This window comes from Excalfactoria chinensis, chromosome 1 (genome assembly GCF_039878825.1).
Source record: "Excalfactoria chinensis isolate bCotChi1 chromosome 1, bCotChi1.hap2, whole genome shotgun sequence".
Taxonomy (NCBI): Eukaryota; Metazoa; Chordata; class Aves; order Galliformes; family Phasianidae; genus Excalfactoria; species Excalfactoria chinensis.
The window spans coordinates 48,453,939-48,478,793 of NC_092825.1; the positions used below are offsets into that span (position 1 = coordinate 48,453,939).

The 24,855-nt window shown below is 52.4% G+C and overlaps 1 protein-coding gene across 1 annotated transcript; it reads left to right on the plus strand.

Moving 5' to 3' along the window:
* The first annotated feature begins 10,044 nt into the window (after positions 1 to 10,044).
* CARD10 (caspase recruitment domain family member 10) lies at positions 10,045 to 24,665 on the plus strand. Its single transcript, XM_072330930.1, has 21 exons — positions 10,045 to 10,477; positions 12,589 to 12,807; positions 12,941 to 13,078; positions 13,408 to 13,733; positions 15,330 to 15,512; positions 15,744 to 15,899; positions 15,984 to 16,109; positions 16,252 to 16,446; positions 16,534 to 16,680; positions 17,170 to 17,285; positions 17,492 to 17,532; positions 17,637 to 17,757; positions 17,999 to 18,179; positions 18,975 to 19,098; positions 19,465 to 19,705; positions 20,000 to 20,069; positions 20,161 to 20,260; positions 20,756 to 20,908; positions 22,575 to 22,690; positions 23,281 to 23,396; positions 23,954 to 24,665. The coding sequence occupies exons 1-21, from the start codon at positions 10,045 to 10,047 to the stop codon at positions 24,159 to 24,161; spliced, it is 3,510 nt and encodes a 1,169-aa protein (XP_072187031.1). The 3' UTR covers positions 24,162 to 24,665.
* The last annotated feature ends 190 nt before the right edge of the window (positions 24,666 to 24,855 follow it).

Here is a 24,855-nt window from a genome sequence, read left to right on the forward strand (position 1 = left end):
TGACTCCGCTGGGGAATGCAGAACAAATCTCTTCCAGATGGGGCAGGGGCCACGCTCAGCTCTTTGTGGGTTGCCCCCTCCTCCTTTCTTCTCTTCCTCGCTTGTGCTCAGAGCATCTCTGTGCACTGGGCCATGCTCTGTTTCCAGGAAAGCAGCTGGAAACCCCCTCTTCCTTCTCCACAAACCTTGTGGTTTTGTGTCCATGACAGCCAAGCTAGCTGTCCCTTTGGGGATGACGTTGAAGTGTTTTGGAGACCTGTAGGCTAAGTTCTGACTCTAGGACTCAGCCCTCATCCCTTCCATTGGACATAAAGTGATGTGAATAGCCCCACTATACCCTGGCTTGGGCTGTTTCCTCCTCAGTCCCCCTCCTTGTCTGTTGAGCTGCCTGGAAAGTGAATCTGTATAAACTTGCTTCCCAGCCTCTCCTGTTGTACATCTGCCCCTATCTGTCCCTGCAAGAGAAGTAGTGGGTCTGGATGGTCTTGCAGAGCCACTGCAGAACCCCTGGGTGCCCAGAGCGATAGCTAATGGCAGGACCCCTCCCAGCCCCATTGCCCCAGACACTCAGCTGCCTCATTTACCCTGAGTCACCTCTGCCTTTCATCCTTCTGCAACACCCCAGGCAGTGCTACCAGTCTAACCATGGTGGAGAGAGACCAGCTATCCAGCTTATCATTCAGCAGACGAGTGGCCCTGCAGCTTCCCTGGGTGCTGGTGATGTTTGCTTTGATTCCTGCAACATCAAAGTTGGGGCTGTGCAAATTGACCCCCCCCCCCCCTCCTCCTAGTGCTCTACCCTTAGGGCAGAGTACTGCAAGGCTTAAGTGTTGCTGGTGTGACAGGGACGGAGTGAGGGATGCGGGGGTATGGGGTGTCCTGGTGTGGTGAAGGAGGCAGCGAAGGACCTTTCTCAGGACATGAAGATGCTCCTTCCATTTTGCTTTGGGAGAATGTAGTGGGAACATCCCAACATGGGGATGGGGCATCCAGCCCTGGTTGCCTATACCTCTTCCTAAGCCCCATTGCTGGAAACGTGCTGGGAAAGGATTGCAGAGGGGAGGGCAGGCGAGAAGGGGCTCCTGCTCCGCACACCAGCAACCCGTATCCTGTTGCTGCCTAGGCTCCCCGGCTCATATTTCCTCATTAACTGGGAGTGCTGCTCGTTTGTGGGCGACCTCCAGATGTTTCCATTCTTCTCACAGCAACCACGAGGGTGCATACTGCGCGGGCTGGGAGGCGATGCTGGCAAGCCTCTGTTGCAATGGGAGGCCAGGAGGATGTGCATCCCGCTGTGGGTTCAGGTTCATTCACTGTGGCATTGCGATGAGCAGGCTGGGATGGTAGCACATCCCAAGGTGGGTGATGAATGAATCCAGTGTGGTACCCTTTAGCATCTGCCTGCTACTTCCCTGCTCTGATGCCAGCTCTGTGGGTACCACATCGCCATCGCCCCCTGGTTTCTCCATTGGGATGGTGGTCCTTCAACCTGGTGATGATGCCTGGGAGAAGGATCCTTGTGCTGCACCATGGATGGAAAGCAGACAGCAGAAATGCACCCACAGAAGGCTGATTTGACACTGTAGGAGCCAATTTCTGCTCTGGGGCAGGGGGAAATCAAGGGAATAGGATCAATCATATCCTGCTGTTTGGTTTGTAAAGGAGAGGGTGCTTCTTCTTGGGGAGTCGGGCCAGGAATGTTAAACCTTGGTGTTTACCAAAGCCCAGGAGGAGGTAGGGACAAATTCTCAGGCTTGCTGCTTCCCTGCCCTCTGCCTATCTCCTCCTATTCCAGATGTTTTCATCCTCTTCACCCCTTTTGCCCATGGCTTTCTCCTCTCATGCTTGTGCACATGGGAGTGTTGCGGGTAGAAGATGGAGATGCAAACTCTGGCACAGAAGGGAGAAAATGGATGCTGTGGGACACGGGAGGGAGAGGGAAGGGGGTTGTTGCATAAGGCAGAAGCAATCCTTTAACAGCTGCCTGTAGAGCCTGGAAATCACCTCTGTGATTCTGTGCGCTGGGAAAGGCAATGCAAATATCTGTATAAATATGGATATTGCATCTCCCACCACCTGATTCTCCAGTTCCTTTTCACAAAACCTATGGAGGTGTAGGAGGGACTCGGGGGTGGGCTCAGACATCAGCTTTCCTCCCTGCAGTAAGAAGCAGCTCTCTGCAGAGAGGTTCTTCTGTGGGTCTGTGTGCCCTTCCTTAGCGTGGTCCCTTGGCTGGATGAGGAGGGGGAGCACGTCTGGGGGATTTCAAAGGAATGAAGGAAAAGGGGAGCTGGGGGTCCCAAGAGAAGGGAACAGGTCCCCAGGGTTGGCATGTCCATGGAGATGATTGGGAGCAAGGCTTGGGGATGAGGAAGGGCATGGTGTATAGAAAGAAGGCAGTGTTGTGGGGACAATAGGGAAGGATGGGGATGGAGAGAGAAGTCATCCATGGATTGAGAAGATTACCATACAGGAGGAACCTGCCCTGCTCCAAGGGAAAATAGGGGAGTGGGTGGAAATGGGGCATGGACAGCTCTTTAATCCTAATGATTTTGCCTGTCCATCCAGCTTGCATATTTTTGGCCACGGAAGGAAGGGGGTGGGGTGCAGAGGCAGCTAAAAATAGGGGTGTCCCTGCCCATTCCCCCAAGGCGGGCATCCGTCTGTCTGCTGCCTGTGGGGCTGCTGCGGGATCTGGAGGAGGGGAGCAGGCCCGGCCTCCTCCCCAAAGAGTCTGGCTCCGCTTTTGTTTGTCTCTGGGCCCTACGGGGACAGGAAGAGGCTGCGGGGCTGGGAAACAATGGCTCATTCTCTTGGCGTCAGCGCCTGGCCAGCAGTGATAGGGGATGCGGGCTCCCGGCCAGGAGGAGGCATGGCCTCGGCCGCCCCAAGGAGACAGTTGGGGACAACGCCAGGAGAGCTGGCTGGATGTGGGCCGCCTTCCCCGGCCTGTCCCTCTGTCCTGCTGCACCCCATGCCCTATATCAGGAGTAGTCTCATGTAGGCACACCTTATAGAGGAGGTGATGGAGGTGATGGCGGTCACGGAACAAGAGGTGGGAGGTGGCACTGGGGCAACACTTCCCTCGTCCTTGGCACTATGAAACCTGCAGGGATGATGCAGGACAAATTTGGCATCCCAGCATGTTGGTGACCAAGGGACACGGATGAGTGTGTGTTGCAGGTTGGACAGCCAACCCTTCCATACCAGACCATCCTTGTCCTCCTTGTCAGTTTCTGATCTGACCACCCTGTGCTGGAGTTGCCTCTCCCTGGTCAATGCTTTTCTATATGTGGGGTAAGAGGAAGCGGGGTGAGCACCAGAGGTGGGGCAGAAGTTAGGAGATGTTCTACAGGGGTTGAGCAAGAAGGGGAAAGAAGCACCTCCCTATCTCCATACTCCTTCCCAAGGTCTCGGATGCTTGGGGCTGAATGATTGCCAGGGCTCCTCTTGTTTACTCAGATGGGAGCTGACACATCCAAGGTCTCTGCTGACTCCACTTTCCCACATGCTGCTGCCGGGCGCATTCCAGGGCAGAGTGGAAATCAGCACTGAGGCATGCAAGAAGACTCGAGCTGGGGATGCCATTCTGTGCCTCTGGCCAGGCAGTAAGGAGCAGCCACCATACATCGCATCTGCTGGGACTGGCATGGAGCCTGGTGGGAAAGGATGGATGCGGACCTGGGGATGGGGGATCTGCCTCTTGTCCAGCAAAGATGGGTTATTGCTGCCATCCAGAGAGCTGCATCTGCCGAGGGTTAACTGCTCTGGGCTCTGCTTTGCTTTGCTCATGTGTGCACGCCCTCCCAGCCTGGCGTGGATGCCTTTGGTTTTAGGAGGGAAGACCGCAGAGCTTTCAGAAATAAGTGCCAGCAGATAAAGAAGGGCTTGCATGGCTGGGGCCAGAGAGCTGTCATTTCACCCTGTCATTTCAGCCACTCTCTCCTCTGATGGGTCTCAGGGATGCTCCGACCTCTGTCAGGGCATCTGGCATCTCTTCATCCCTCAGGCTGCTGTAGGGTGAACACCATGACTTCTTCTTCCCTGGACTGGCCTGCAGCAGACCCCTTATGCCCAGCCCCAGCATCTGGAAGAAGGGGCCTCGCCTGCCTTCTCAGCTGCTGCAGGAAATGCGTAGCCTGGAGGTCAGGGGCCGGTGGCAGCTCCTCCCGTGGGGGCCAGCCACCCAGTGCGGGGTCTTGCATCATGTTGGAGAGGAGGAGGGGGAGAGCCAGGCTTTTCCTGTTTATGTGACTCACAGACCCTCGAGAAAGGGAAAGGGCTCGGAAAGTGCCTTGGTCTTGGGCAGGCTCCAGCGAGTGCTGGGGATTGTATCCCTGCAGGAAGTCTTGGCTAACCCTAACCCTACCCCAGGGTGTGTGGGCATCCAGCTCCTGCACCACAAAGGCTGGGGTTGCTGAGGTCGGGTCAAGGGGGGCAAGCCGGAGCTGGCTCCCTAGGAAGTGAGGCATGGATCTTATTGCATCCCATCTACGTGTTGGCCTTGGGAATGCCAGGTGTGGAGGAATGGGTAGGGGAAGCGTTCAGGTAACACAGCATTTAACCAGGATGGCTCCAGCACTCAGCACCCAGAAGGGCTGCAGAACCTCCCATGTCACCTAGAGCCACATCCTGCAGGTTGTGAATAGAGGCCCTGGTGGTAACTGGAGAAGGAAATAAGGTCCCAATTGTGCTCACTCCTTTACCTCCAGCACTCAGACAATCTGGCTTTGGTCAGGTCTGCACCAGCTTTATCAGGTTGTCAGCTTTGGTTCCCCTCGATAGCCCTCGGCAGTGCCAAATGTGGGTTGAGGGGTGGGCTGTGCAGAGCCACCTCTAGCTCTCCACCACTGGAGAGCATATCCTGATAGGTAACGCCAATTGGAACAGAAGGGAGTTATGGCACCTTTAAAGGAAAGGAGTTGGTGTGGATCCAGAATTTCCAGGGTGGAGAGACTTGGGAAGGGTCCCAGCAGAAAAGAGCAAGGAGCCCTAGAAGATCTGATCTGTGTGGCAGGAATTGGGCACAGCTCCCCACGTCCTTTGTAAGGGCTCCAAAATGAGGCCACGCTGACCCAAAGCTTTTGGGCTTGGCCTTGGAACTTCCCCAGGCACATACCTCCCCAAGGGCTAGGACGGTGGGGTGGTGCCACCCTATGGCTCTGCAGTGGTGTTACAGGTATGGGTGGCACTTTGCTGCTCTTTCCCCTCCAGGGAGACTTGGCTGCCTTTAGCTGGAGCTCAGCTCTTTTCCTTTCTACGTCCTGGACAGGATTGCCCTTCAGCTATGGAGGGAAAGTCCTGTCCTAGTCCTGCCATACTGAAACCCCAGCAACTAAGTGGTCATTGGGTTGGAACTAGATGAAATTTGAGATCCCTTCCAATCTAAGCCATTCCATGATTCTGTAATTCTAACATCTCTGCATGCCTGTCTCTTGCACTTGCATTGCTCTACCTGCAGCAGTCAGGTATTCCTAAGGCTGGAAACCACCAAGCTGGGGTTTGTTACCCAAACCATGAACCACAAGGCCAAGCGCACAGGTGAGCTAAGATCTCTCCTCTGGCAGTTTCTTCTGAAGGCATAGAGAAGGTGCAGGGAGAAAAAACAACATGCTTGTTTTTTGGCATCCCATGCACTCAAAGCCCCACCTACCATAGCAGAAGAGAGCTTTTGGGTGCTCAAAAAACACTGCTGGTGGCCTGGGCAGGCAGCATCTTCCCTCTCTGACACCATGAATCCTGTCCTTTCACCTGAGATGGCAGCGTCCCTTCCTGCCTTTCCTCCATCAACATCTGGCCACTCTCAGCCTGACAGCTGCTTTCGGGGACTTTGGATGCCAGAGACCCCAGGATGTGCTTATGTCCCTGCATAGGAGAGAGTCATAGAATCTTTGAGTTGGAAAGGGCCCTTAAAGGCCATCTTGTCCATCTCCCCCGCAATGAACACCCACATCTCTATCAGGGTGTTCAGAGCCCCTCCAGCCTGACCTTAGTTATCTCCAGGGATAGGGCAGCCACCACCTCTCTGGGCAACCTGTTCCAGTGCCTCACTAAAGGAGGAGCCATTTGGGATCTTGACCATCTTGGGGAGGAGGAGGAGATGATCAAAGCAGTATTTGCATGATATGCTCTATCTTTCTTTCCCATCCAAGCTACACAGGGGACCAGGGGTATTTTTGAAGCAGTCAGAGCTCCCAGAGATGTGTCTGATCTCTTGGAGATATTCTATTCTTCTGAATTCATACTAGTCACAACCAGCTGGTATGATGCTATCTGAGCTACTGCTTGTAATTCTCACCGTCTCAGTGCCATTCATTGACTTCAGCTGCCCTGCCAACACAAGATGAGATTTGTATTCTGGTTTATCTTCACTCCCATCCTAAGCGTGAGCTCACGTGAGATGATGGAAGCATGCTCGGTCTGGGCAGCTGGCTCACCTTTTGTGAACCAGGTTGAAAGAGATGGAAAGAGCCTCTTCAGCACTTATTGAGGCCTAGGGGAGGACATAGGTGGAGTGGAGGGAAGATAACTAGTACGTGCAGGAGTGCAGGTGAATGCTACAGAGCTATCTAGGCATATTGATTTCTGCTCTGCACAGTGCCATCATCGCTGTCTGACTTCTAAAACAGATTCATGCCCCTGCCCTTTTGGCCCATTTGCCCTCTGGATGCAGGTCAGCTACTCATTTAATTCAACCAGCCTGTATTTGTGGCAGATCTCATTTCCTGTGACAGACCTTGTGCCCCAGGGAGGAGCAGTGATGGTCAGAAAGAACAGAAAGCCCATTTCCATCTATTGCTAACAGAGCAGGGTTGAGGTTGATGTAAATCACCTGAATGCCACCAAAACCAGCAGTAGGAGATGTGTCTGGAGTGGCCAAAGCATTTGTGGGGTCCTGAAGACCATGGAGAAGTGGCAGGGTCTCAATGAACAGTGTTTGCTGGATGCTAACTGGGGACACAGCCTTGTTTTTCACGATAGTGCTGGGGCTGTGCATGTTGGTGTACCTAAAAATTTACCCCGGTTATTGCCCCAGAGGTAGAAAACAATCCCTGTTTGTTATCCTGGAGTTCAAAGGGCTTCGTGCAGCACCCACCAGCTGGCTGAGGTTGATGTGGTCACATTGACCTCTGGTGGCTGCAGCCTCAGCATGCAAGGAAAGCACCGAGGGAAACTGAATGGGTTTAATGAGCTGCTGTGTGCTGGAGCTGTACTGCAGTTGGGTTGCAGTCCCAGCCTGCTGGCATGGAGGCCCTTGGCCATGGGGCAGCTTCAGAGTGAAGAAGCCCACCTTAGTGACTGGATCCCATGAGCCTGCTCTAATTCAGCTCTCACTCGCCACCCCACACACCTGGGCAACCTGATGAGGATGGAGGTGTGTTGCCAACACCTAACCAAGGAGCTCCCACACGCTTCTGCCTCTTTTAGCTCCAGGCAATGGGTGTGTGTGTGAGTGGGAGGAATACCGAAGGAAGCATTCGGTTGTTTTCCTATCTCCATACACATGTATGCATTTCCTTCCTGCCATGAAGGCCTTGTTCGCCTTTTCTGCAGACATCTGCACCGCCATGAAGAGAGGAAACCAATGCTGTCCTGTTGTGACCCAGAAAAGCATTGGGGAGATGAGCAGTCAGGGCCTTTGCACAGGCTGTTAGTGTGAGCACCAAGCTCCGTGAGTGATAGTAGGAAAAATAGAAGTGTTTCTTATTTTTGGCGTCTGTTAGTTAAGCTGGTGTGAGACAGTGATCAGACCTGGCTGGAATCGAGAATTCTGTTTCACGGCATCTTCTGAGCATTTGTTCCACAGAGGAACAAAACTGTTGTGAGCTTTTGTGACACAGAGTGGTGCTGAGCAGCCAATACTGGCAGGGATGGTTCAGGGGGCTGGTTTCAAGCTTTCTGAACTTGACCGTGGAGACCAGCTGGGCCTTCAGCAAACCTCCCTCCTGAAGAATCATTGGAAGGTGTAAATCATCCCAAATCCCTGTGCTGGGAGAAAAATAATACGGTTTGATGGGCCAGGTCTAGTTGTTGGCAACCCCGCCTGTGGCAGAGGCTTGAAATTGGGTGATCTTTAAGATTCCCTCCAGCCTAAGCCATTCTACCATATTATGGTGCTATGAAAACATGAAGTATTTTATTGAAGGCATTGCGATTAGCTCGTGTAAGGTGGGAGGATTCTGGGCAGGTTTGTAGACCTCATAGTGTTGTGGGCCACGTGTGCTAAGCCCTTCCTCTCTGGGTGGAAACACTGTATGGCTCACCATTTAGCTGGCCTTGTCATAGGTTTCCTGTGCGAGCCGGCGGTGTTTGGAAAGTCTTACTGTGCAACTATTTTGGTCAGGATTTGAAAAGAAAAAAACAAAGAAATAGAAACAAAACAAAACAAAACATGAAACCACCAACCCGGCCAGACAACAGTGTGCACAATGGCGTTCCTGGGGTGAAGTCAACCAGATCAGCACAGGAGTTGGCACTATTGATAGAGCCAATGTGGAAACGTGACACCTGGCTGTGAGTGCGTGTGACGTGGTGACAGTGGGACACACTGGTCTGATTTTTAGGTTGCCCTGTTGGACTCGATGATCCCGATGGGTTCCTTCTGATTTGGGATATTCTGATTCTGTGATTGAAAGTGGGCCGTCTGGCACAGCTGTCCTCCAAAGGGCAAGATCCTCACCACTGTGCCTTCGTCCCATGGCCAAAACATGAGATGGGACATCTCCCTCCTCTCAGGAGCTCTCTGTTGGCCTTTGGGGTGGTCTGCAGCTTCCAGGCTCCTGCCCAGCTCTGAGAATTGATGCGACAGATAATGCTCCATGTGGGAAGCGCTCTGTCTGATTTCCGTGTGCTCTGAGTCACAAAGCACTGCAGCCATTGCCGGTGGGGTCAGGGTGGGTGGAGGAGAGCCTTCCTTAAGTTTGCTTCTGTCTGGGTGAATGAGAAAAAAACCGAAGTTGTTTGGGGCTTTTATTGTAAGGGGTGAAGATCTTATCTTCTATCACCACATAATATCCTGCTCAGGAAATCTTTTCTCTAGAGAGAGAGAGAGAGAGAGACCTGGGATGTTTGCAAGAGAATAACTAGCAGGCACAAATTGACAGGGCTTGAGTCAGAACCCTTCCCTGCAGGCAGCCTTGCTCCTACTTGTTTTGATCACTCATTTACAACTGGACGCCTCTGGCTGGAGGTAAGGGCTGGAGATGGGCCACGTCCTGCCTGGGGACCTGGCTGGTGGTCTTGCATCCGTAGGGAGGGGGCAGTGTGAGAGAGGGGGACCCCTAACAGGGGGAATGGGTGAGTCAGCAGCAAATTCAAACACCCGGGTGTCAGCAGGTGAGACAGATGCCTTGCAAGAGGAGGCGGTGTTTGCCAGAAGCCTTGCATGTGCGTGTGCCTGGTGTTTGCTCAACGGGTGTGTAACAGCAAAAGCAGTGAAGCTGTGTGATGTACAGAGGAAAATATTGGGAGCAAGTCTCAAAACTGGTCTCAGATGGGGTTGTGCTTGACTGAAAATAACACAGCGGGGACCAGAGGAAATGCCTCCACCAGCCCCTGTTGGATAAACAGAGAGGTTTGGGTCATGCAGGTGGTGGATGCCCCATTCCTGGAGACATCCAAGGTCAGGTTGGAGGGGCTCTGAGCACTCTAATAGAGATGTGGGTGACCCTGTTCATTGCTGGGGAGTTGGACTAAATGCCTTTAAGGGGCCCTTTCAGCCCAAACAATTCTGTGATTCTGTGATTTGGGGTCCAGGGTGAAACCTGCAGCTCCTTTAGGGCAGGAGGCTTGATTCATCCCTAGAGCTTGTTGTACACTTCGGCTTCTTTGCTCTCCATCTCTCCAGACACCTCCTTGTCCTAGTGGCATGGGGCTGGTTTAGGCAAGAAGAAACATGGCAGTAGTGAGAGCTGTCCACTGTGTGCCCATTGGGGTGCTCCAGCTCTGCTCCTGGGGTGGCTGTGCCTGCTGGAGCTGGGCTGGGGAAAGCCTTCTGGCCGAGGAGCCCTGTGCTGGGTCAGGGCTCAGTCACACTGCCCAGGGATGCCTCCACACCCAACTCTGCTTGCACACATTGCTGAAGACTGGGGACTGAAATTAAAGCTGGAGCACCTCTTCTTGACCTTCATCAGGCTTTTCCCAGCCACCCCCATTTTCTCCTTTTGCTTGAACTCCTTTTCCATCCAGAACTGGCCCTACATCTGGGCAGTTCAGGATCCAATTTCTGGAGCCCTTCTAACAAAAGAGCCCTTCTTCATACCAAGGGAGGCCACACCGGGTACCCCAATTCAACTGTGGGGATCTGAAAGCAGTCGTATTTCAAAAGAGAAGTTGCTGGTGAACCACATCCTTCCGGAGATCAGCTTTAGTCCGGAGAAGCAGCTGGAAGAGACAGACGGTCCACAGACAGAGCAAAGCCCTTTCCCGGCTCCCCCAGGTGAGCAGCGGCCGAGGGGAGGCAGCCCCCGCCCCGCCGGTGAGTGTCGGGGAGGGGAGGGCACAGGGCTGGGCTTTACATTGCCGGGGGGTACGGAGGAGGGAGGAAAGGAAGGAGGGAGGAAGGGAGGGGGAAAGGTGCAGCGGGGTGGGGAGAGAGCTGCAGGCACACCTGCCGGGGCGGGAGCGGCGGAGTGGGGCGCGCAGATCGGAACGGGATGGCAGGTAAGGCTGATCCTCCCCCCCCCCGCAGCCCTCGGAGCGCGTCCCCTCCACTTACTGCCTTTGTCCTCCAGCGTGGATTTTGCTTCCGAGTGTGAATTTTGCTTCCGAGTGTGGATTTTGCCCCCGAGTACAGATTTTGCTCCCGAGTACAGATTTTGCCTGGGCGGCCGTGGCGCTCGGTTTGTTCCTCTTTCCCTCTACGGGTTTCTGACTGCCTTGCGCTCCCCACCCCGATCCCGGAGGAGCCCTCCGCCCGGCCCTGCCTGCCTAGAAGCTTCTCGCACAGCAGCCGTGGGTTTTGTGGATTGAAACTTGGATTTGAAAGCATAAACTTTGACTCGGAGCCCGAGGAGCAGGGCTCAGAACAGCACGGCTTCTGTTGCATCCTCCCGTAGACTCATCTCCCTGTGGGACTGAGCCTGTTTCTGCAAGAAATGCAGGTTATTTTCTTTGTTCAGCCTCTTTGTCAGCAGGATGAACCAGATCTGTAACAGTGGTTCTGCTCCTAAGCCTTTTGGTGCTGGCAATCAGACACTTGAGGATCTTTTGTGGGTTTGAGAGTCCCCTGGTCCTGTTATCCTCCACCCAGCAGATCCCGAGCCTTCTGTAGTTCTGCTTGGAGGATTAACTTCAGCACACCTCTCTCAGCCACCCTCCTTGCTGTGCTGGTTGGCCATCTGAAATAGTATGATACCATTCCTAACACCAGAGGAAAAAAAAGATAAAAGAAAAAAGAGAGGGAGATTTTCTTCCCTTTGCCTTCATGCAACACGAACCTCTGCACTGCATGAGTTGGACTCAGTGATCCTCATGAGTCCCTTATAACTTGGGATATTCTATGATTTTATGGCTGCTGCTGCGGATATTGACGTGGCTGGGGTAGGAAAGCTGCCCTTGGTGCCAGCACCACAATAGGAGGTGGTGGCACCCTCTGTGAAGGAGTTGGCCGTACTTTGCCAGCTATAAAATGATTTGTGCTGGCTGGTGTCTTGAGTGTTGTTTCTCAACTGAAAATAGACGCGCTGTTTGGGTTGATACCTGAGTGAGAAGAGAGCTCCCTATGGATACCTGCTCCATTGCTACATCCATGGAGCACATTCACCCATTGCAGAGGCTTTGGCCCATTGACTTCAGGAGGTCCTTCTTGCTTTGAAAGACAGAATGATTGCCTTGTAGCTTTGCCTTGTTGCTGAGTATTTGCAGTGCTCTGCACACATGTGCACATCCCCCTTTGGTTCCGCTACCTGCAGCCAAGTTGCTCTTGAGAACTTCAATTCAGTCACTGATGCTTGGGGGCATGCACAGGGCAAATGGATCCCTAGAGAAACCCTACCACAGTAGGAGAAACATGTCTCAGGCACAAATACTCTTATACTTGAGTTTCCAGTTCTCAGGAATGGGGGAACGGGGAAAGATGTGTAATGGTCTGGGGGATTCAGGTTGGATATGAGGAAGAATTTCTTCTTACAAAGAGCCATGCTGCAGTGGCACAGGCTGCCCAGGGAGGTGGTGCAGTCACCATCCCTGGAGGTGTTCCAGAGCCGTGTGGATGTGGCACTGAGTGGTCAGTGGGCATGGTGGGGATGGGCTGCTGGTTGGACTGGGTGATCTTAGAGGTCTTTTCCAGCTTTAATGATTCTATGATTTAAGAACACTGTGGGGTGAAGATGATATCTTCCCCAGCCTTTTTATAGTCTGTGCTCCTAAGTTCCTTATGTCTCACTGCTTCCTGCATGTATAAGACAATAGTTGAGCCCACTAAGATCCTACTGGACAGAGTTGTTTGTAAAATAACTTCTGACACATCTGAGTTCTGGTTGATGACTGAAGCATTTGCAGAATTATGCCTTGACTTGTCCTCCCATGTATTTTGTCCTTTGCTCATCCATTTCTCCTCAGATTTTCTCTTTTCTTTTATCCTCCCAGCCCTGGAGAATGCCTCTCTCCAAGACTGCAGCCTCTCGGAGCAGGAAGAGGAAGAAGATGCCCTCTGGGAGAAGATAGAGAGTGCACGGCACCAGCTGACCCGCTCCCTGAACCCTGCAAAACTCACCCCATACTTGCGCCAGTGCCGGGTGATAGATGAGCAGGATGAGGAGGAGGTGCTGAATTCATGCCGATTCCCTTGCAAAAGCAACCAGACAGGTGGGAGAAAGCACAGACTTGCAGGCAATGCTTCCACCTCATTCCTTTCTCCAACCCAACCGTTTCATGGAGGGAAGCAGAAGTGGTGGAGATACCTTTTTGTATTGCCCTAACTCCTTATCTGTTCTTCCAGGTTACCTGATGGACATCCTTCGGCGCCGGGGTAAGCGAGGCTACGAAGCCTTCCTGGAGTCCTTGGAGTTTTACTACCCAGAGCACTACACGCGACTAACAGGGAGGGAACCGGCCCAGCGCTGCTCCATGATCCTGGGTAGGGGCAGTGCTTGTCTTCCCTTCAGCTGTTGCATGTGAAGGACCAGAAATACATGCATGGGCGAGTGTATGCATAAATCCCTGGTTTGTGCTATCTATGTGCAAGGAACCTTGACAGTCGTCTGCTCTGGATCTGGCAGGGTGGGGACTGAATGCGTGCATGTAATGGACCAAGGGGGCCAAATGCGTGTGTGTAATGATCCGTGGTGCCGCTAACCCAGGCTGCACACCTCCAGGAGGCTGTGGTACCCTGTGATGTGATGTGTACCCTTTTTGTGAGTTACCCATTTCAGCAGCCAGTACCTGATTCTTCTTCATCTCCTCCAGATGAAGAAGGCCCTGAGGGGCTAATGCAGTTCTTGCTGGTGGAGGTGAAGAAGATGAGGGCTCAGCGGAAAGAGCACCTGCTGAAGGAACACCAGCTCCAGGCAAAGAACCAGACCCTAGAACAAGAGCAAGCTCGGCTGGAGCAGCGGTTGCAGGAGCTCCTGAAGGTGCAGGAGCGTTGCCAGCGACTGCGGGAGGAGTGGGATTCCAACAGTGTAGAGCTGCTGAGGTTGAAGGATGAGAACTACATGATGGCCATGCGCTATGCACAGCTCTGTGAGGAAAAGAACATGGCTGTACTGCGGAGCCGTGACCTGCAACTGCTGGTAGGGTGTTGGGAGATGGCTCATCAGTGGGGCAAGGGGGTCTTATAGCAATGGGGTTGTATAGCCCAGGGGGACATTCAGCTTGCCCTTTGGAGACATTCATGGTCAGGCTGGGGGGGGGCTCTAGGTAACCTGATCTAGCTGTAGGTGCCCCTGTTTGTGGCAGGGGTTGGATTTGCTGCCTGTAGCAGCGCTTTGGCCAAGTGTCATCCCCCTTCCCGGCACTCCCCACCGCCTCCTCGTCCTCTGCTGACGTTTTTGAGACTCATGCAACATACCTGAAAGAATTCATGACACTGCACTCCAGCTGCCAAGCTCTCAGCTCCAGCAAACATGCACCCATTTCCTGTCTGGGCAAGGACCAAAATACCTGGAACCTCTTAATAACTCAGCTCCAGGAGGTGCCTCCTGGCATTTCCCTGCTGCTTTGGGCTTCTCACGCAGCCCTGCAGTTCTCATTCCCTGTCTCATTCTGCTCCTGCCAGAATCCTCCCCTACATCCCCTTTATCTGTTGTTCCTGCCTGCGCTCATTCTCCTAGGCCTCCTCTGAGCAGTGAAGTGAATTGCTTGTGGATGAGGCACTGGCACAGCCTGCACAGGGAAGTGGTGGATTCACCATCCCTGGAGGTGTTCCAGGACCATGTGGATGTGGTGCTGAGGGACATGATTAGTGGGCATGATGGGGATGGAGTGATGATTGGACTCAATTATCTTAGTATTTTCCAACTTTAATTATTCTATGATACTAACAGTGGGGTGGAGAAACCCCGTGGAAACCAGGGCACTCTGCTGTGAATGTGTATCTCAGCAGCTCCAGGAGCTGGGAAGCCCTCAAGGAGACACCCAGCTACCAGCCCTTCTAGCACACCTGGGGGCCCTGGTCCATGCAGTGTCAAGGCCAGTTGCATAGTGGATGCCCTAAGGTAGCAAGAAAGTTGTTGCACAAAGAGAGCACTCAGAGATCGAAAGTGCTTATGCAAAAATTTGATGCATGTGCACCCTCCTCTCCTCTCCTGCAGGGAAAAGCTTTTGTGTGCAGTGTGCTAACCTTGCCCTAGCTGAAGGATTCTGGGTCTGTTTAGCCTTGAGAAAAGAAGGCTGAGAGGGGACTTGATCCAGGTTTATAAATACCTGAGGTGTGGGAGCCATAGTGGCGAGGCTGGTCTCTTTTCAGTAGTACGTGGGGACAGGACTAGGGGCAATGGGCTGAAACTTCAGCATAGGAAGTTCCGCACGAATGTGCGCAAGAACTTCTTTACGGTGAGGGTGACGGAGCACTGGAACAGGCTGCCCAGGGAGGTGGTGGAGTCTCCTTCTCTGGAGATATTCAAGACCCGCCTGGACGCCTACCTGTGCGACGTGGTGTAGGGAGCCTGCTTTGGCAGGGGGGTTGGACTCGATGATCTCTAGAGGTCCCTTCCAACCCCTATAATTCTGTGATTCTGTGATTCTGTGATTCTGTGATTCTCCCTTATGTGGTTGCCCAGCTTGCTTTCCTCACCTTCAGGCCATTTTCCTGCCCAGCTTGCATTCTCCCACTGTGGCAGAAGTTCCAGAGCACATGTGTCAGGCTCTGTATTCTCCCTGGCTCACAGGTGGACCAGCTGAAGTGCAAAGTCACCAGCCTGGAGGAGGAGTGCAGCCTGTTGAGGAAACAAGCATCTACTATGCCCCAACGGGAGGCAGAGGAGCGGGGCCACCCTGATGCTGTGTCTGAACTGTGGGCTGAGAATCAGCGGCTGACGGCATCACTGAAGGAGCTGCAGGGCATGCTGCAGGTACCCCATGGGGCAGAATGGTTTGGGTTGGCAGGGGGCTTTGCATCCATCTGGTCCAAGCAGGGACAACCAGAGTGGGGTGTCCAGGGTCATGTCCAGGTGAGTTTTGAAGGTGTCTAAGCTTCAGTGATGGTAATGGCAGTTGTTCAACTCTGCCCTTTGCTCATCTGTTGGACTGGGCTGTGCTGGAGGTGCTGGCAGTGTGGTGAAGGCATCTCCTTATCTCTTAAGACTCCAGGTGAGGTCCCAGTGCCAGGTTCTGAGCAGATCCTGCTGGACATCCTGGAGCATGACTGGAAGGAAGCCCAAGATGACCGGCAAGACCTCTGCCAGAAACTCAACTCCCTGCAGAGTGAGCTGCAGTGGGCTGAGGAGCTTAGGGATAAGGTAAAAATCACCATCCTCTTCCTTGCATGCAGCCACAGCAGTCACTTCTGACAGTGGCTGATGTTCACTGCTCACTGTTGCCAGTACCTACAGGAGGTGGAAGACCTGCAGCTGAAATATCGAACGCTGCAGAAGGACTGCGATCTCTACAAGCACCGCATGAACACGGTGCTGCTGCAGCTGGAGGAGATCGAGAAAGAGCGGGACCAGGTAAAGTGCTCTCTGCCTGCCAGCAGGATCAGGGCTCTTGGCTTTGTTCTGGGTACCTCTCCTTCCCCAGCGAGTCTTCTCTATCAGTGGGAAGCGGGTTTTGTAGTGCGGTCCTCCTCACCCCCAGCCTGGTTTCTTGTAGGCTATCCAGAGCCGAGATGGGGTGCAGCTGCAATATTCCCAGAGCCTGATCGAGAAGGATCAGTACCGCAAGCGTGTGCGGGCTCTGGAGGAGGAGAGGGATGAGCTCCTGAGCAAGCTGAGCCGGGTGGAAGGGCTGAACAGCACTCTGGAGGCACAGCTGCAGCGGTGCCGAGGCAACCGCAGCCTGGGCAAGGTGAGCAGTGCTGGAGAGGAAAGCAAGCTGTGGACAGGGTTAATCTCTGGGGGAATGCAATGAAATGATGGGTCCCTTCTCTCCCAGATGTGTAGCTCTTCCTACTCCCTTTGCTCCAACCTCAGCAGCACATGGAGCCTTGTGGACAAGCCTTCTGACCTTACGAGTGGACTCACAGACCCACTGGGTGTTTCTGCCATCACCTTCCCGGGGGACTCTGCCATTCAGAGCATGGTAAGTGCTGTACCATGAGGATCTGGCACTGAGCTGAGGGTAGCAGGGACACACCATGGGGCTGTGGCTTGGTGGAAGGCTTGGTGTAGGGCAGGGTGCTACATTCAACTGGGTGGGAGAGTGGGGCAAGCAAAACTCATAGAACCATAGAATCATTAGTCTGGAAAAGTCCACTGAGGTTATTTAGTCCAACCATCAACCCATCACCACCGTTCCCACTAACCATGTCCCTCAGTGCCACGTCTGGCAACCTAGAAATCAGTATTCTCGTGTAGGATTTTATTCTCCCCAGAAAGCCCTGTAATCACACCCTGGGAGGTGTACATGGCAAAAAGATGGGGACACAGTGGCATATGTCTGTCTCCTTGGGAAAGCAAGATGCCCCTGGGTGTTAGGGTACCTCTGAAGAGAGGTACCCCAGGAGCAACATAGCCCAAAGGAAGGAGAGGAGCTGGTGGAAACAGGCATCTCTCTCTTACTTTGCTCAAGGAGGGGACTCCTGACAGCGAGAAGGACATCAACCGCCTCTCTACCTTCCCCTTCCCTCCTTGCATTGGCTCCATCCTTCGGCGGCAGCGCGAAGATAGGTGCATGCCCTACAAAAGGTGACTGCTTGAGTTGGTGTCTCATCTAGGGGTCTGTGGGGGCCAGAGTGAGCAGGTTGGCTATGAGGGACCTGGAGTGGGTGCTGAAGGTGAGAACTTCTGTGTGAGAGTTGTTGGAAAGCTGCGGGTATTGGGTTGAGAATGGGATGCAAACAGGCTCTGGAATAGCTGTTACCTCTCATCTCACCATTGTGTTTCCTCTACAGCTTGTCCTGTGGCTCCTTTAGCAGCATGGAAGATACAACAGGTACCTTCCCCAAAGGGTTTAGTGAGGAAGAAGTGGTGGGGTGAGGGATAGAATAGCATTCCAAGAGGTGATATGCCCTCTCTCCCTCTTGCTCTTTTTCCTAGGCAACAGTTTTGTTAGCATCCCACCTGGGGCCTTCTCCTCCTCTTCCAGCAGCACATACACCAGGGTGAAGTCAGAGACTTGCTTGTCCATGCTTACCAGCCACAAGGAGATCTCTAGGAGGTGACCATGACTTGCTGCTTGGGGGAACATATCATGGTGCTGAGGAATCATGCCTGGGAGGCTGTTTGTCCTGCAAGTCCTTCCCTGATATCAAGAGAGAAGAGAAATGTATTGGGTTTGGTGGAGTAGAGAGGGATGTGGGGATTCACAAACTCTATGCACCTGCCCTGGTGATAAGGCATGGGAATCTAGTCCTTGGAAAAGGCAGCAAGCTTCAGTTGCTGGTGTTTCTCCTTGCCAGGTCACTGGTGGTGCAGCTCACGAGTATGGGTCACCCCAACAGCCTGTTGTCCCATGAGAAGAGGCTGGGAGCAGACATCTCCATCCTTGGAGGGAACAGGACGGGGATTTATGTCCAGTGGGTCAAGCCAGGCTCGCTAGTCGAGAGCACAGGACTCAGGGAAGGGTGCCGGCTCATTGAGGTGGGTCTGGGAATGGGATCGTGCTGGAGATTGTGCAGTGGGCCTGGAATGCAAGGAGCGTGGAGTGAGCCCCAGTGCAAACTGGCTTCTGGCTCACTTGAAGCCCTCCTCCATCTCTCTTGTTTCCCAATTATGCTCTTTGCCTAGAGCTTTATGCAACATGAACAGGCATAGAGGCCTCTGCACCCAAACATGCCAGTGTATGTGATGATGCTCAGTCTTGCTGAAATGCTTCCTTCAGGTGAGAGAGGGGAAAACAAAAAAGGACCCACATGGATTTAGGCAGCGATGTGACATTGTCTTCCTGGAGCTGCCTGTCACCTTGTAGTATTGCAGAGCAGTTTGCATCCTGCATATGCCTGTTGCAAAACAATCAATTCTGGAGAGAGGTCTCACAGGCTTTCATGACCCTCTCAGAGAATAACTGCTCTGAAGTGATCTCCTGGAAGGAGGGAAGGGCATTTGTTTTGGCAAGAATGACACCACTTTAAATAAAGCCACGGTGCTTGAATTGATATCCCACCTGTTGCTGAAAATAGCCCAGTTTCCCTGCCTCTGCTCCTACACGTGTTTGTGCACGTGTTTGCTTTCATATCAGCCCAGCATTCAAACTCGGGGGTGGCTGACAGCAGCAGTTTCAGAGGCAGAGGACAGAATCAGAGGCAGATGAGGATGCTTGTCCTCAGGCAGAGCTTGCCCTGGGCCTCTACCATCTCTGTTAACTGTGATGGGTTAGGAGCTGATGGGAGCCTGCACTTCCAGAACCTAGATCTAATAGCATCCATTCTGTGCTAGTTGAGGGTCCCATCACTGAAGGAAGAGGTGCTTTCTCTGGAGAACTGTACACGTGAGGTTGCCTACCTGAGCCTGCTGCATTGGGATGAACCCTCCAGCCTTGTCTTCCAGCTGGACCTGCAAGGTAAGGCTCTGGCAGCTGGATTTCCTTCCAGCCTGAGCTCTTTGCTTCCTTTTGTAGGCCTTTCACCCAGCTCTGGAGGTAAATCTTGGCTATTTTCTCTCTTCTTTTTGGTCCTGGGCTACTAGATGTGATACTGGGCTTGGCCATAACTCTGGTTACATGCTTGTCTGGTGTCACATGTCCTGAGTTAGAGGATGGAGGTACAGACCTTCTGTCTGTTTGCCTCTGCACCCCCATCATGATGCATAACATCAGAGCTGTGCTGGAGACTTGGCTATCTTGTTGGTTATGGTTGTCTACAGTCTACCCACAGTAGTCTGTATTGTAGTAGACTACCATGACAGTGACTTATATCCCTTACTCTAGGGTACCAACCTCTACGGGAAGCCCTGGAAGAAGGGAAGAAGTTTTCTGGAGACTCATTCTACATCCGTACCAACCTGTCCCTCCTGGAGCCATCAGACCCTTATGCACTGTGTGTCAAATGTCGGGAGATCCTGCATGTCACAGATACCATGTACAAGGGGAGACTAGAGTGGTACTGTTCCCGTGTCGATCCCTTGACCATGCGGGACTTGGACAAGGGGACAGTGCCCAACTACAGCAGGTAAGAGAGGAAGGAGGAAAGCAGGGATGTACATGGGGTGCTTGCCCCATTTCTTTGTGGTGAGCATTCCTCAGGAGTTCAGAAGTTTGTGGGTTCGCCTTTTCATGGTGTGGGATTTACAAACCTTAAACCGTACGTTGGGGACCAGTGCTGTAGTGTTTGGATGCCCTTGATGGATGGGGAGGTTGAGTGAGGGTATTGATATGCCTGTGGGGTTTGGGATAGAGCATCACAGCCAGCTTTGGTCACCGAGGTCTCTAGAATTGCTTGAGTTCAACACCACTGTCTTTTCAGGGCACACCAGCTTTTGAAGATCCAGGAGAAGGTCCACATACCTGGGCAGCAGAGGGGCCACAGGAATAATGTAAGTCAGAGGAGCCAGCGAGGAGAGTTTTTGTAACACACTTTTGTAATGGTCAATGCTCTCAGCCTTGTTGCCTTCCCATTCTCCTCAGCTAAAGAAACGGGCTTTGGACCAACTACGCTTGGTGAAATCCAAACAGCAGAAGGGCCCAGAACAGCCCTGTCAGCAGCTGTGGCTGGACCCCTGTCCAGGTGAGCTGTTAGTGTGTTACCTCATCATCTTTTGGGGATCCAGCCATCCCCTGTGAAAGGACATCAGCAAATGGGATGCTTCAGTCTCTCTGGCCAGGGCCCTTCTTACTGCTCTTCTAATGAGATTTATAGAAGCCAGTTCATATTTTAAAACTCCCACTCTTAGGCTTTCTGGGGCTTTCCAATGCTTCTGTAGGTTTTGGGGTCTTCTAGGGTTTTATGGAGAGAGATGAGATCATGATTGTCACTAGGTCACTGCTGCTGTCCAGCGCCAGTGAAGCCCAGGAAATGGAAAGAGGGTTGTCAGAGCTAAGGCAGTGATGTAACCAGGGAAGGGTCTCTCCCGGAGATGAAGGATGTTTGGTAGGTTTATCCATGAGTGATGATAAGAGGATAGTGCAGGAAGAACTGAATGGTCTGTGGGATGGTAGCAGACTGCTCTCTCAAATTCTCGCCTTTGACTTTCTCTTCTTTCTTCCCGTCTTTCAAACCCAGACAGGAGCCTGAAGCCTTACAGCCTGGTGCACCCTGTGGTGGTCAAGACACCCCGTCCTGTGGTGCTGTCACCCAGCTGCATTGCACTGCGGCTCATCAGGAACCTGCTGGACTTGCCCACCTCTCGCCTGGACTTCCACGTGTGCCCAGCAGGTAGGCAGCTAAGAGTAGCAGACACAAAGTTGTTTTAGGAGCCCATGGCTAAGTGACATACAGTATGCAAGTGGCCTGCTTCTAAGTAAGAGGGGCTGTTTGCACGTTGCTACCTCCTGTCACTTCCTAGCCATGAGGTAGGAAACTAAGATGCCACTCAAGGAGGTCATTTCTGTGGAGGCTTTGGAGAGTCCAATTCAAGGAGTAAGTCCTGAAGTAGGAGATATGTACTCATGGGATTCTTTGAGAGGACACAAGGTGCATATTCAGCGGCTAACTGTGGGGGTATGTCAGCCTTCCCAGATGATACCCACTGATCCAGCTTTTGGGCCAAGTGCTCGGTATTCCCTCCTGTTCTTAACTGGATCCTATCCCTTTGGCCTTCAGGGAGGCCAGCCTTCCATTCTGCTCTTCTGAGACATGGAGATCCTCTTGTTTCCTTGAGCGGGTGGTGGTGGCACTGCCTTGCTGCTCTGGTGCCTCTTTCCAGGGCTGAAGCCCTTGCCTGAGATAGGATGTGTAGGTTGACTTCACTCCTGCCCTTCCTCTCTGGGAATGACATTATCCTTCTTTCCACCAGTGACCTGAGACTGTCACACCACTGTAGGGGGATGTAGGGAAAAGGCTTTTCTCCCATGCAGCATTTTCACAAAAGACAAATCCTCCCTTCTTCATCCTCCTTTTCCCATCTCTCTCCAATGTTTAGAGTTCACACTTTGACAGCTGCAGGACTGAAAAATGAGTTGATATACTTTTGGGGGGTGGTGAAAAAGCTATTCTGCTGAAAAATTATGGCTCTTCAAAATCTGGCAACTGGGCTTCTTAACTGAGTGACTTGACCATATATCCTGTCCTACTGAGCCCTCTGCAGGGTCCCCTTCACATTGCATGGGAACATGCTTCAAAGCCACTTACTGCAGCTGGGGTGCCTACTTCAGCCATACTAGGATTCTGAGCATCCTACTCCCATTTGTGGTCTCTGTGTGAGTTGCCTTGTATTCTGTTGGAATTACTGGGGGCATATGGCATGCACTGACCATGCCAGACCTCACTGTCCCACCAGCTCTGCACCCAGTTCTCTGTCTCAGCATCACCTTCCTGCTGCTCTGCTGCATGGCATTGTCTGAGGTGCCATCTTTCCAACTCTGAGCAGTTGAGCAGGGGGAGGAGACTTGAGTTGCCACCAGCAGGAGGTTTAGCTTGCTCCCCATTTTCCTCCCAATCTCCTACTCCAAGATGTGTGCTCTCCTTTCTTCCCCAGTCACCTGTGAGCTCATGCAGCTCACCAGCCTAGCAGAAATATTTCTTGGCAAAATAAAGTCATTCATTTTCTGCTATATTTCATCAGGGAGGGGCTGGAGCAGTGTGGAAGGGGGGTCAGATGTGGGAGACAGCTTTGGCTGCTGCTGTACCACAACACAAGAGCTGCTCTTGCCCTGCAAGGTCTTCAGCTGTGATATCTTGCTTGTTCTGCAAGCAGAAAGCAGCAGGAGATCCATGCCAACGTGTAATGCTGTATAATTAGACTTGCTCACCAGAATCCATAAACACTGAATTCAATGAGCATCAGCACCACAGCAAGCATGCAGGATCTAAGGTAAACTGTACAAGAGGGAGATGAGGATATTCCTCCCTCTTCATCTCTTCTTTCCCTCTTCTCTCGCAGAGAAGCTGACTGACCCCAGTGCTGCCCATGTGCAGGAGCCCCCTGTGTCTAGAAATGCCCCCCAGGAGCGAAGGGAGAGCAGTCGAGTCTGCATGATCCAGGAGGCAATGCAGAAGGTGCTGAGTGGTTTGGAGAGAGAAGGCTGGGATGGGGTACCCTGTTCAGGTGGGAAAAAAGGGTGGGACAAGGGAAGGCAGTTATTTACTATAGGACTGTGTGATTTGGAGAGTCTAGGTGCTCTGGGTCTGGGGATCAATGACTGTGGGCTTTTCGTTGAGTCTCTTTCAAGCTCTGGCAAGAGACATGGGAACTGGTAGGGGAGAGAGTGGGAAGTGCCATATGCGGAAGTGACTTCCCTGCTTTCGAGTTCCTCATTTTAAAGAAAGCAGCAAGAGCTTTGTTGAGGCAAATGGAGAAACGTGGGGCTGCTGGTGACAATGAAAAAGAAAGGGATGGGAAGATGGGCTGAGGCTGAGTGAGGCATCTGGTGGGCCCTTGGCCTGGGCTGGCTGTGATGGAGTGAGTGACCCTGCTCTGTAATTCTTGGTTTCCATCTTGGCCTTGTCTGTAAATCCCACATTTAATGGAATTACTATTGGAAAAGCAATGATATTTCACAGTATGGGGTTTGATTTAATGCATCTGTCAGGAGCTGGAGCTATTTCTTCTCCACTTAAATCAGTAAATCTATTCAATTTCCTTCCAGAATAAACACTGCCTGCTGGAGCTGGGAGTTCAGAGTGTGAGAGATCTAATTAAACGTGAGATATACCCCATTGTTATCCACGTTGAGGTCACTGAGAAGAACGTCAGGGGGTTCAGGTAAGATAAGACCATGTGGATGGATGGAGGGTATCGCAGGAGTGTGGAGAATCATAGAATCATAGCATTTTTTGAGTTGGAAGGGACCCTTAAAGGTCTCCTAGTCCAACTCCCCTGCAATGAACAGGGACACCTACAGGTAGATGAAGGTGCTCAGAGCCCCTCCAACCTGACCTTGGATGTCTCTAGGAATGGGGCATCCACACTACTGGGCAACCTGATCCAGTTCTTCACTACCCTTCTCATAAAAACTGTTTCCTTATACCCAATCTGAATGTTCCTTCTTTTACTTTGAAACCATTTCCCCTTGTCCTGTTGCAACAAACCTTGCTAAAGAATCTGTCCAGTTCTTTCTTATAGCCCCTCTTACCTTTGTTCAGAAGGGGAGGGGTTGGCAGCAATAGATACATGTATGTTGGTTTTAGTTGTTGTGGGGGGGAAAAAAGAGGCAAAAAATCACATTGGGTGCACATGAGAAGGTTCTTGTTTGGGGCAACACCGGTGTTTTGCAACTCCATCTGTCTATGTGAAGGTGATACTTGTTGCTTGTTCCCCAGGAGCTTGCTGGGGCAGCCTGGCCAGCGGGACGCGGAGGTGCTGAAGGCATGCCGTGGTGCTGAGCGGGCTCTCCATGCTCTGCCCTGCTCTTGGGCACGTGTGGAGCCCCATGCCTGGAGCCACGCAGAAGAACTACCCAAGGTGGTGCGGAGCTGCATCTTCCAGGAGCAAAACCGCCCACTGTGGGTTGAGGATGGTGATGACTGAATCCGGAGGTACAGAGCCTTCCCCAGGAGCTGTCCTTCAGGTAGCACGTCCTCTTTCTCCAAGGGGATGCTGGCAGCAATGGGACCAGGTAGCTTTTAAGGTCCACTTGAGGCTGTGAAGAGTTGAGGATGTAAAGCATGCTGACCCACCAGCCTGAGCTTTCCATATTTGATTGGAGAGAAGTCTTCCATCTTCTTGCTGGACATCTCATGGACTGTTCCCCATCACCTTGAGCCTTTGGCTCTGGTACATGGTGAAACTGGGAACACGAGGAAAACATGTGAGATAAGGCTGAGCAAGAGCATATCTTACACGTGCATGCGTCTAGTGTGTTAAAACCCTTCTCTCATCTCCTCTGTTTTCCCTTCTCTACCTCACCTCCTGCCCCGTGGAGCAGGAAACACAGTTTGTCTGCAAACACCCTGCTGTAGCCAGACTGACACTAAGCTTGCAACCAACCCTCGTTTTATGGGAGCTGTACTCTTTATTGCTTGTAAATTATTAATGGGCCCTTTTATTGGCAACCCGTGTGTAAAGGAGAATTAAATACCATTCATAATAGGAATGGGAGGCTGGCTGCAGACTTCTGTGTTAATGGAAAGGGTTGGGTGATGCGTGGGTGTGTTTTTCTCCTGAGACACATCTTCCCAGCCCTGTAGGGGTAGAAGAGAGCATTGCTGTTGTAGTGGAGCAA

Coding starts and splice junctions, on each gene's coding strand:
- CARD10 (XM_072330930.1), top strand. CDS start 10,045: ATGCCTCCACACCCAACTCTGCTTGCACACATTGCTGAAGACTGGGGA. Junction 13,079..13,407: donor GCGCTGCTCCATGATCCTGG/GTAGGGGCAGTG, acceptor CATCTCCTCCAG/ATGAAGAAGGCCCTGAGGGG. Junction 16,681..17,169: donor ACTCTGCCATTCAGAGCATG/GTAAGTGCTGTA, acceptor ACTTTGCTCAAG/GAGGGGACTCCTGACAGCGA.